General features: G+C 38.5%; 1 protein-coding gene across 2 annotated transcripts in view; it reads left to right on the forward strand.

Moving 5' to 3' along the window:
- ppp2r5d (protein phosphatase 2, regulatory subunit B', delta) overlaps positions 1 to 12,338 on the forward strand; it is a 42,887-nt gene that overhangs the window by 17,061 nt on the left and 13,488 nt on the right. For both annotated transcript variants that reach the window (XR_001640006.1, XM_016551575.1), the window contains exons 4-6: positions 2,345 to 2,544; positions 8,905 to 9,015; positions 9,721 to 9,813. Coding sequence is in view for 1 of the 2 variants with exons in the window: in XM_016551575.1 (XP_016407061.1) it covers positions 2,345 to 2,544; positions 8,905 to 9,015; positions 9,721 to 9,813 (404 nt within the window). In the remaining variant the exon portion in view is untranslated. The remainder of the gene's footprint in view (positions 1 to 2,344; positions 2,545 to 8,904; positions 9,016 to 9,720; positions 9,814 to 12,338) is intronic.

A 12,338-nucleotide genomic window follows, 5' to 3' on the forward strand; every position in this document is an offset into this window, starting at 1 on the left:
GCATTGTAGTCTACTCTCCCAGGATCAGGAAACAGTCCTCCATAAAATGTGCTGCACACATCTGAATATTTGGGTTGAAGTGTTCTGGAACCGTGTTGTAAATACAACTTAACCACTGATTTCTAGTCGTGTCCTCTTTTGGAAGACCAAACAAAGTATTTTTCGCTTTCGTAACGAAACACACAGCGTCTTCACAACATGGCGGTGGCCGTGGCAGCAATAATAAAGTTACGCCTTCTTTCTTTGCGTGAACATTTGGGCACCGTTATGCAAATCTTTGCAGTCACATGACTTTTTTTGATGCGCATGGAAGAATTTACTCGGCAGATGTGTTTCCATCTCCTTTTATTCGCATTAACCCTTTTTTGCACAAGTCAAAAACCACCTCAAGCGAGCGTAAAACTTTTTTGCGAATTAAAGGGGTCATATGATGATGCTAAAAAGAACATTATTTTGTGTATTTGGTGTAATGAAATGTGTTTACGGTTTAAGGTTCAAAAAACACATTATTTTCCACATACTGTACATTATTGTTCTTCCTCTATGCCCCACCTTTCTGAAACGCGTCGATTTTTACAAAGCTCATCGGTCTGAAAAAGCGAGGTGTGCTCTGATTGGCCAGCTATCCAGAGCGTTGTGATTGGCCGAATACCTCAACAGAGCGACACCAAAGAGAAAGGAAAACTTGAAATCGCATCATATGCGATTTTTATTAAAAATTTGCTGTTTCCATCACTCGCTTACATCTATACCTTTCACTTTTTAAGACTAAAACAAAAGATGGATTCATTGTTATTCTTAATTAAAAAGCACAACAACAATAAAACTGTAAGATACAATGTAAAAACAAGACACAACGTTTATTAACAAAAATGAATAAGATGAGGTATGGCATACACCACATGCTGTATCATATACAGACTAATAAATTACAGAACGTTTAGCAAACACTGAGGAATCAAATAAAATAATTAATAAAAGAGAGCCTCCATAGCATAACGTGAGGTATACAGCAAAGATAACGCAAATGAAAACAAAAAGAAAAGTAAAACTAAACTTGCTTTCTCTGACAGTGCTTGCATGTTTTTTTTCCCCACAAGAACACCAACATGTTCACCTTTGGTTTAAGAAGCGGTCTTTTACTTTACTTTAGCATGAAAACCATCCATCGTTTCCTCAATATTCGCGTCATTTTTACTGCGCGCACTAGAGGTCGACCGATATGGGTTTTTCACTGGCCGATGCCGATATTTAGAAATCAGGGCAGCCGATGGCCGATATATGATGGCGATTTTATTTGGCCGATATGTTTGGCCGATTTTCTTTTTTTTTCTTCTTCCCCTTCATCTCATAAAAGTGAGTTTGAGTAAATGATTATTGCAGGATACAAGATAGTAATAGTAGTAGTAGCCTAATTCGGAGTAATAATTCATGGCTCAAAACTTAAACACCTTCTCAAAACAGTTCTGAAGCATGCTTTTTGTTTATGTTTGCTGACAGACACCAGTGTTTCTCAGACTTGCACAAATGTGCCTATAAATCGGCCTAATTTGCAGCACAATCGGCCAATGCCGATTAATTTAAAAATGCCAAAAATCGTCCGATTAATCGGCCGGCCGATCAATCGGTCGACCTCTAGCGGTCACCTTCGTACTCGTGCTGACGCGGCGAGTATAAACCAGGCTCTACACTCGAAGCGCTGCGCAGTTCAAACGAGTAGCGCGGTTTCGTTATGCTTTCAGTTTTGTTTGCCATTTGATGTTTCACATATGCAACAGAAATGGCAGCGCTTATGAGTTAAACAACGCGGTGGTCGCGCCAGTGCGACCGCTTACAAAATTTAGTCGCACAGGCAGAAAATTGGCCGCAGTCTGGAGCCCTGTTACCAATCCAAAACTTTTAAATGGTAGCTTATAGTGAGCAAAAGCATTATGATTATATCTTGAATATTCAGTAGGCTATATTGCCCATCTCCTATACTTGGTCACCTGATTTCAGTCCAGCCATTATGACCTGTTTATAATTGCAGCAGTGTGTTGCCTTGGCAGAACAGTGTTATTTTCCACAAGCTCATGCAGGGACACACAGTTCACAACACACAGACAGACATATGAGTTTCACGGTCAAGGTGAGAGGAAGGTGTAAATTAAACTGTGGTGGACCAAAGAGCCTCCTAAACAGGAGCTCTGTTTAAACGATGCATTGGTGTGAAATAGCATAGTAAGAGCTCTGGAAATCTTTCCTGGGAGGTTTGCAGGTTGGTTTGATTGACTGTTTTGCCTGCCGCCCATCTCCTGTCTGACAGGTGTCACTCAGGCTGTTTTGTTTGTGTCTCCCATTCCAGATGCCCCACCCATGGATCGAGAAGAACTGTTTGTCCAGAAGCTGCGGCAGTGCTGTGTGCTTTTCGACTTTGTGACTGATCCACTAAGTGACCTCAAGTACAAAGAGGTGAAGCGAGCTGGCCTCAATGAAATGGTGGAGTACATCACACACAACCGCGACGTGGTCACAGAGGCCATCTACCCTGAAGCTGTCATCATGGTGAGGGAGCACAAATATTGACACATCCTCATTGCTTTTCATACATGGTGCTCGTGCATATAAGCAGTGTGTGGCTTAGTTCACACCACCCTATCGCTCTTCAGTGGTCAACCCTGATTCTAAATAAAATACCGCATTTCAAAAATCACTTGGCAGTTTTCTCAAATGTAATAATCTTTTTTTTTTTAATGTAAAATTGCCCCTTTAATTCAGTTTCCATGGCAACATTAATCCTCTCGTACCATCTTGAGATCCTTCAATTGTGAACACTAGGTGATGCCACAGGGGCACTGCATCGTGTGACTCACCTTTCACGTGAGTCACAAGAACTTATTAAAAGTGACAACTAGGGGTGGAATGGTTTGCGGAAAAAAATCGAACGGTACGGTTCTCCACACGGTTCGCACGCGCTAGGACTGCGGTTCAACTTAAATCTGACAACGCATCTGTCTTCCGAAGCGTGCAAATCCCGCCTGTTTAAATGGACAAATTCACACAAAAATTTTCAAAATGCCCATCTTGGTAAGTATCCTATAGCAGACATAGCCGGCTGAACATACTGTATCAGTGCATTCTCTTAAAGTGACAGCACATTCTTAATATTAATCAAACAGCAACAACAAAGAAATCACTCGCTGCTCTTGATTGAATAGCTTTTATAACTTTAATAAAGATTAATCTTTAATTATTTTATTTGTATCTTTACTCTATTGTATTTATTTGTGCTGTTGCTTGTAGTTAGATAGATTATTCTTATTTTCTTTATTTTTATTTGACAGTATAGTTTTTGCCTAAACATAACACATACCGAACCATACCGAAATCGTGACTCTAAAACCGTGATACAAACCGAACCGTGAGTAAGTTGAACCGTTCCACCCACAGTGACAAGTGGCATGAAGGATTCAGGGATATGGTACACATTAAAACTGCAACCTATAAAAAAAAACATTTCATAATATAAAATATAAAAAAACATTTCATTTGACACCTGCGGGTTTAATCACAAGGAGTAATTTTGTCCTTTTGGTTCCTGTACCGCGCAGACATCTTTTGAGCAGTTGTAGGTCTGTATACAGTACACATGTATGTCACATTAGCTTCCACTATTTCTTTCCATTTGACCCACGTTGGTTAGCTGATTCTCATCTGGTCGGGAGTTAATAGGACAAAACATGTGGCGAGTACACACCCCTGCTTATCATAACACATCCTCTGCGACCAATTGACGGTAATAGCTTTTGCCTGACCGATGCAGAGGTGATTACTAGCCAGACCCAGGATAAAATCTGCTCAAGTGTAAATGTACACCAGGGAATTATGGGTAATTAGCCATCATAAATCAAGGCCTAGACACCTGCGTTTCCTTTCAGCCGTTCATAATTCGAAGAAGAGATCTTCTGGGTCCCAAATAGGGCTCAGTGATATAGCTGTAGCTAAAAAAAAAAAACCCTCAATTATATTTTGCAGCTATTTAATATATGAGTATTTCTGTGTATGCATGTGTATAATCAGAGGTTGCGTTAGACTTTAACATTGTCCGTCATTTTGACGGACAGGGTCGTAAAAATTACGTCATAATCTATGATTAACCGTCATTTTAATTTTCATATTTTATTTATAAAAACACATTTAATTGCTTTTATTTTTGTTCACATTTTCATTTTTAATAATGAACCTACAGGACGAGCATATAGGCTTATGCATTTATTTATTTATGATGAGAACATATGAACAAAGACTGTGCGTCACTTTTCATGTTTAACACCACACACCGCAGTGATAGCAGAGGACACTAAAAACAACAAAATAAGCTAGGGCTGGGTAAAAAAAAAAAATAGATTTCTCGATTTTAATAGATTCTCTTTTTTATGAACCAATATCGATTCTTAAATCCCAGTCGATTCTGTTTCAGTTGATGAATAAACAATAGGCTACATATAGTGCGCCTCCCATTCAATAAACTCGCCTTATCCTCGTGCAATGCCAAGTGTGTCATTCTCACCAGTTCTCACAATAAACACCTTTTATACAGACCCAGATTACAGATCTTTCATTAGCCGGCTGTACATTCTTCAGCATAATTATAGTCGTATTAAGATGAACTATACATTTTTAACACGATTATAAGGCCGTGCGTACGTGTGGTTTCAGTTGTTCCTATATTTTTTTGTAAATTTAGAATACATTTTATTACGAAGCTTTTGGTGAATCGTGATTTGTTCTTAAAATCTCACAAATTTGTGCATATGCATGCTTATTGAATGAGCGATATAAAATCATTGTGATATAAAATTACTTGGTTTATATTGTGCACATTTAATAAATGCTAGCCCTATTCCCAATCATAAATCTTGCAACTGTATTGCAAGACAGTCGCAATCATAAATCTCTTGCTTTCAGATACACTTTGTCCCCTCACTCTCATGCATTAGACTCTCATGTCCCGCTCTCCCGTCTCAGTGTGAGGTGTGAGAAAGAATGTCTTGCCGCTCCCTCTCCTGTCTGGAGGTCTGAGTCGACTCTAGTCTGAGGCTGTGGTCGAAACATTGCGTCATCTTGACAGCGAGAGCAGTGCCGCCCCTCTGCAGTAGTAACACTCCTGTCCTTCCTCTCAGCCATTTTGGGACACGAGTAATAAGCAGTATCTTACCACTTGTCACTTCAGAGGGAGTTGATGTTTTAGGTCATACATATTTAATGCCTTGGATTCATAATGAGAGCAAAAAGAAGGATGACATTTCAGTGTTGTATTTCCATGGAGTTTGTTCATAACTGCGTGAAGTGAGGTTTTTAGAGTGGAATTTTCAGTGTGCAAACATTAAAGTGAAGGACACCGATGTTTCCAGAGATGTATATTAAAAAATAACAAATGCATTCTTATTAAATATATAGTTTTAACTTCTAATGCTACAATGTATTAAACATGTTGTCCAATAAGAGTGTGGTAGGGTAGCATTATGTATCAATTTTACAGTAGTATAGCAGGCCTCAAAATACTGGCGGTAGTACCACAATATTGTCCAAACGGCAGTACCGTGATGCATAATAGTATATTCTCCTGCTCATGGCTCAGATTTAGCATTGGCAGATCTTATTTTTTGGTGCCGTTCACATAGAACGTAACAGAGCGCATCAAAAAGAAATGCAACATGGGAATTCAAAGATGAACTCATTTGACACATCCTATAAAGCCAAAAAGACATTTGATGGCAAAAGAAGTGCATTTGACACATATCTACATAAGCCAACCATTAAAATAGTGCATGTGAAATAAAAAAGCAAAAGCAACAGCACAAGTGCCTCTCATGATAAGTTTGGTGGATTTTAGAGAGGTTTGGGATTTGTAATGCTTATTAAAGACACAATTTTAAAGTAAACATTTTAGCCTTACTGTCTTCATTTTTCTGTGTGAAAGTGAAGCAATACAAATCTGTTAAAAATAGGGTGTAACAAAGTTTGTAGTTCGGGAAGAAGGAGGCGGGAACCGGCAAATGTGCAAGGAAAACTTTAATAATAAAATAAACACAAAATAGTGCGACAGCCCCTCGCGGACGACTGTCGCGCACAAACAGAACCAAAACACAAAATAAACTCCAGGCCTGGTCCTCTCTCGTCCGACACTGTCGTCACTCCTCCCTTTTATCCTTCCGGAGCTCCTCCGTGAGACTCGAGACCGGTGAGTGGTGCAGGTGTTGCTCATTATCAATTACTCCACCGGCCTCGCTCCGTTCCCACGGCTCTCGGCCCCGCCCCACTCGTCACATAGGGATGCACTGAAATGAAAATTCTGGGCCAAAACTGAAAATTCTGGATGCACTTGGCCGAAAACCCAATCCGAAAATGCTTTTTTAATTAAATTAATTTAATGCTTTGTAATTTGTAATTAAATAATACAAAGTAATTTTGTAAGACTTTTTAATTTAACTCCATTTTAATGATACTGAATTTAAAAACCACAACATACTTTTTACTGAAAGTAACACAATAAAATTGGACAGAATTTATATTAATGTTAGTAGCACATTACAATAAGTTTCATTAGTTAACTACTTTAGTTAACATGAACGATAAACAATACTTCTTCAGCATTTATTAATCTTAATGTAAATTTTAACATTTACTAATGCATTATTAAAATCAACAGTTAATGCACTCTGAATTAACATGAACTAACAGTGAACAACTGTATTCTCATTAACTAACATTAGGAAAGATGAATAAATACTGTAATAAATGTATTGTTCATGTTAGTTAATAGGCTACATGAACTAACACCAGTGTTGGGCAGTAACGCATTACTTAGTAACGCATTACTGTAATTTGATTACTTTTTTAGTAACGAAGTAATTTAACGCATTATAATTTTCAAAATAGTAATTAGAGTATAGTCACAAGCCGAAGTCTCTATACGTTACTGCCGCGTTACATTGCTGACAGAATGCAGTGTTTTATAATCTTGAGATTGTAAAAAGGATGTAGCACACGCACTGTCGAGTCAAGTGCCAGTGGATTAGAGACCTGCTCCCGTGAGACCCGATGCAACTGAGTGCAGCGCGGGACAAGATGAGCGAGTGCTGGTGCGGGCGAGTAGACACTCGTGTGTGTGCGGGATGCGGGAAAATAAAATGATTCACGGGACTCCCGCAAAATAGAAATATCTAAACATAAAATATCTAAAACAAATAAATTGTTATTCATCTATTGCACAAAAGCAACATGAACTAATATAAAATATAAACGATTAACAGGTGCAAGCGTAAATCCTCTCATTATAATACAGGAATTGTAGACCTTATGAAAGATTCATTATGCATATATTTATTGTGTTATAACAGATCTGTGAGATTGCGATGAACTGAGATGTCTTTTAGAGATTATAAATGCCAAACCATGCACGTAGCAGCCGCTTGCTTTAGTTAAAAATAACAGTGTTCTGTGAATGTTGATGCTTTAATAACAAATATTTATCGGGAGCATATATGCTGGGATTTCATAAATTTCATGGAGAAAAAAGTCAGACGCACCGCTCCTGAACGCACTGCCGGACAGCAGCGGTGTGCAGTGTGCACGCTTTATTAATCTGTTAACATGAGCGTGGAAAAAATACGCACCACATTCGCACTGCAAATGGAGTAATGTGAACCTGGCATTATGTGTGTGTGCTGTGTGTGCATGAGCGCACGGTCTCCAGGAGAGCGTGCAAGCGCTGAATGGTTAAACACTGGCAAGAATTAAAAAGTAATGCAATTTATAAACTTTAGTGACGATGTGACACTGCCTCAATTGTGCAAGTGACAATTCCTGTGTCAACTGTGCAGCGTGCAGCTCGCTTATAGACAGACGCGATGTGTAGTGATTTGAAGCCATTTGCGTATTTTGAGAGAGAAAGAGAGAGTACCTCACCTTCAGCATTATAACTATTTTACCCACGCCGGACAGAGACTGAGACGGTGCCGCTGCATGTCGTGCCAAATCTTTCACGGCAGGCGCGTCATCAGCTTGAAATCGTTTTTTTGAGACCAGCCTTTTTAGAGACGCCGATCAATCATCCCAAAGCGATTATCGGCCGATAGTGATCGGTAGCACCCCTACTGATGTCCATTTTTGGTCTCATAGCATGAAAAACCATTTATTTTGGTTTGCTTCCTGTTATTCTAAAATGAGAGCAAATAGCAGTTGTTTTCAATTGTGGATAACTTTTTTTTAAACTAATTATCCGAATAATGTATAATCCTACAAAGCTTTTATTATCGGAGCATGTGAGCAGAGCAGAGCGTCCAAGAGAGTAGCGTCATTTTACCAGCGTTGCCATGTTTCAGCACAGTAGTGCTATTGCAGACAGGAACAAATATACTACAAAGAAATATCCTGTTGGTGCGTTATGAGCGGACTTTGCTTTTCCGGTGAGTATGAGCGGTACACGAGCACAATATTCATAGAGCGGAATATTGAGCAGAGCATCACATCGCGCAGTAAAATTTGGTGCATCCCTAGTTAAAAATAATTTTTTTTTAACAATGTTCCAGTGTAGCAATAATAATTTTGTCAACTTGAAATTATTAATGCAACAGAAAAGCCTCTGTAGTAAAGACACATCCACACAATAATACTACTACTCACTTGGTCCTAATATTACTTGATATCCTGATACCAAAAAAATATTGTGAGAACTCTACTGTGTTAGTTTTTATACCTGTAATTTTGTTCTTTTCTCTAAGGTCTCTAATGCATATTTCTTTATGATATACCAGATAGAAATATTACAGTATATTGGTATATTACAGTACTTTTAATATGTTCTTAGAATAGGTAGTTTCTCTGTTCACATAATGACAGATAATGTGTATTTCTTTCCAGTTTTCTATAAACTTGTTCAGGACTCTGCCGCCCTCTTCTAACCCCACGGGAGCAGAGTTTGACCCAGAGGAGGACGAACCCACTCTAGAGGCAGCTTGGCCTCACCTGCAGGTGTGTGCAGCTTTATATGATCAACAGTACTATGTCATATTTAGCAAAATCTTCAGTGTATACCCTCAGTGAATGTCGCTGGTCGTTCTTGGCATTTTCCCTTTCATATGCCTGTTTGTATTATGTTGTGAAAATTCAAGGCTTTAACTGTTTTGAAGCAATGAAGATACAAAACCATATCACCTCCATCAGCACAGGTTGTAAAACTTTGAATTTGGCCAAATTCAAGGTAGCATCATACATGTCCTTTGTGGTGAATCACATGCATTGCACTGAGCTCAGGGGAAAATAAATCCAAATATTCATTATAAAAATATCTTTCAATACTGAAGAATGTATTTTGGAGAGCAAAAATAGTTCAATCAAATTCAGATTGGACTTTTCTATATTTGTTGTTAGCTTTAGCACTATGCTAAAATCATAGTCAAAAAAGCACTATTTGTGTAGGTCACAGTTTTGCTGCTTATGTAGAGCATTGCAGTCCAGTCACTTATGAGGTTCCTGCCAGTGAGGTTGCAGTGAAGCAGTTCACTCGGTTTTGGAACAAAGCGTCTGTCTCAAATGATTATAAAGCCCATTTGTTCAGGAACTGACAGCATTTATTGTTTTGGTGGCAAAGAGGACCAGACAGTTACATTAATCATGTATTAGTATTGAGTTTTATTACTATCTCTCCTTCTCACCTCCTCTTTCTCCTTTCCTCAGCTGGTGTATGAATTCTTCTTAAGATTCCTGGAGTCACCTGACTTCCAGCCAAACATTGCCAAAAAATACATCGACCAAAAGTTTGTAATGTCGGTGAGTGTCTTTTCTTCTGACCTATAGCTGCATCACAGTTTGTCCTCACCGGCACACTATCAGAGGAAGATACACACTCCCTCTGCTGTGAGTGTCAGAGAGGCCAGCTGCTCTTACAGGTTTTACAAGCGTGTAGCAGTGCAGAGATCAGCACTTGCCTGTGTAGAATACTAAGTCAAGTTTAAAGCAAGGGTATAATCACCATGCCAGCATCACTTTGAATTATTGGTGGATTAGTTTTTTCCCCCCCATGGACTGATGGTGACACTGATATCTAGAGAGCAGGATTCTAGAAGCGTTCTAATAGTACAACTCATTAGGTATGTTTACATGCAATTAGTTTTAGAATGAATCCATTCCAGTTTCAGATTCTGAAATTTCTATTTATATGAGCCCTTAACATTGCAATCCGATTCACACATTTGTTTACATATGCATTAAACGTGTTCTGAAATCTTCAGTACCCAGTCGCTGCATTCAGAACCGGAGAAGGCCACTTTGATAATGTCACCGGAGCTAACTTGAGTACAGTTATTGTTTTTGCCAATTAATCTGTTTTTACTGATCGGATAGCTATCTGATGTGTTAAAATGCTTCCATTTACATTTGGCCACATGAATGTGTCTCCTCCAAAACAAGTGTATATCTGATCTTCAATTCTTGCACTATATGCAAATTTAACTGCGTTCACATCAATGAAAGGAAAAGATATGAGCTGCATTTTATCATCAGCTAAGCGCAAGATCAAAGACCACAATTGGTGTGAGCAAAACGAATACCCTCTGAAAAAGAAACCATTTTTTTCACGATGGTCTTTTCACGATTGGAAAGCTATCTGATCAGCAAAAAAGAAAACGTGTGAAGTGACCAGGCCCTAAAAAGAGGTTTTTAGTAAATATTTAGTCTCATCTACTGACAAGTTCATAAGACATGAGACATCAGTAAACATACACATGCTCTTTATGACGTAAAACTTGCATAAAAAACATGCATCATGGCATTGCTCATGTGGGAAGGGTGTTTATGTAACCGTCTGAGAAAATAGTTAGTGTTTACATGCTTAATGTTTTCTGATTATTTCGGTTCAACACCACCCTTTTTAATCTAAACAAAATTTCGTTCAGCTCGAGCTCAGTCAGACCGATTGAAATGTTTACTTTAAAGGGGTCATGATGTTGCTAAAAAGAACATTATTTTGTGTATTTGGTGTAATGAAATGTGTTTATGCGGTTTAAGGTTCAAAAAGCACATTATTTTCCACATAATGTACATTATTGTTTCTCCTCTATGCCCCACCTTTCTGAAACACGTCGATTTTTACAAAGCTCATCGGTCTGAAAAGCGAGGTGTGCTCTGATTGGCCAGCTATCCAGTGCGTTGTGATTGGCCGAATACCTCAAGCATGTGACGGAAATGTTACGCCCCTACCATACTGTGATGCCTTGTCAGGCCGGGGCGATGATTCAAAAACATTAAAACCCATTATAAACGAGGCATTCGTTGCATCCAGTGGGTACATAATTATGGATTATAATGATTTATACTGTCTTTTTACGCGTTGCGTTGCATCGCGCCACGTAAACATAAAACCATGTCTGCATTTGTGATCGGAGAAATGACAAACAACTAGGGATGCAGCGATTAACCATTTTCGCAATTAACCGCGCTTTAAAACGTCACGGTTAATTCATCGTAAAGGTTCCGCTAAACCGAGTGTTTGTGTTACACGGAACGGAAAGAGCGAATACATAAGGGATGATGCACGGCTAGCTGTACATTGAACGATTTTAATGCACGACGTGAAGGCAAGAACCACCTGACGCGAAGTTACAGCTCGTTAGCTCAGCATTCTGCCCGCTTCATATCAGAAAGAGATGAAATAGTGCGGTAAGATCACATTTATTTGAATTAATTATAACATTTAGCTACATTAATTAATTATTCGAGAGAGAGAGAGAGAGAGGTGACCGTTGCCTGTGTGAATTAGCCTACCTGCGTCTGTGCGTCTCTCCAGTAGGCTATTTAATCTATTTTATTAATAAAAGTCACGGGACTGCATTCTCAAAGACAGTTTGTGTCCTCCTGAATGTTTGAACACGTGCGCAGCGCTTTCTCCGATCTCACAAACCAAAATAATAGACATGATTTTCTCAGGCCACATGTAAAATCATATGAATTATTACAAAGATTATTAAAATGAATACGTATGGATGACAGTTGATTACAATAATATTTCAGTTTATTTCCATCATTAGTAACAGTTTCCCCTGTGGGACAAATAAAGATAATATTAGTCGTATATTAATAATAGGCTACTTCATTAACTTTATTTACTATCAAATGTAAAGAATGTACAAACTGAAAACATTAAATACTTTTGTGATCTATGTGATCTATTTATTTTCAAAAGAGAAATACTATCATGGATGTTTATCCTTTTTTTTAATTCCAATGGGACCAATGGGAGTTTGTTTGTCTTTTGTTTATTATTATTTTGTGCTGTATTGTTGGTTACTGTGTTATTT

The sequence above is a fragment of the Sinocyclocheilus rhinocerous genome, unplaced genomic scaffold (genome assembly GCF_001515625.1).
Source record: "Sinocyclocheilus rhinocerous isolate Xijiao unplaced genomic scaffold, SAMN03320098_v1.1 scaffold345, whole genome shotgun sequence".
NCBI classification, from domain to species: Eukaryota; Metazoa; Chordata; class Actinopteri; order Cypriniformes; family Cyprinidae; genus Sinocyclocheilus; species Sinocyclocheilus rhinocerous.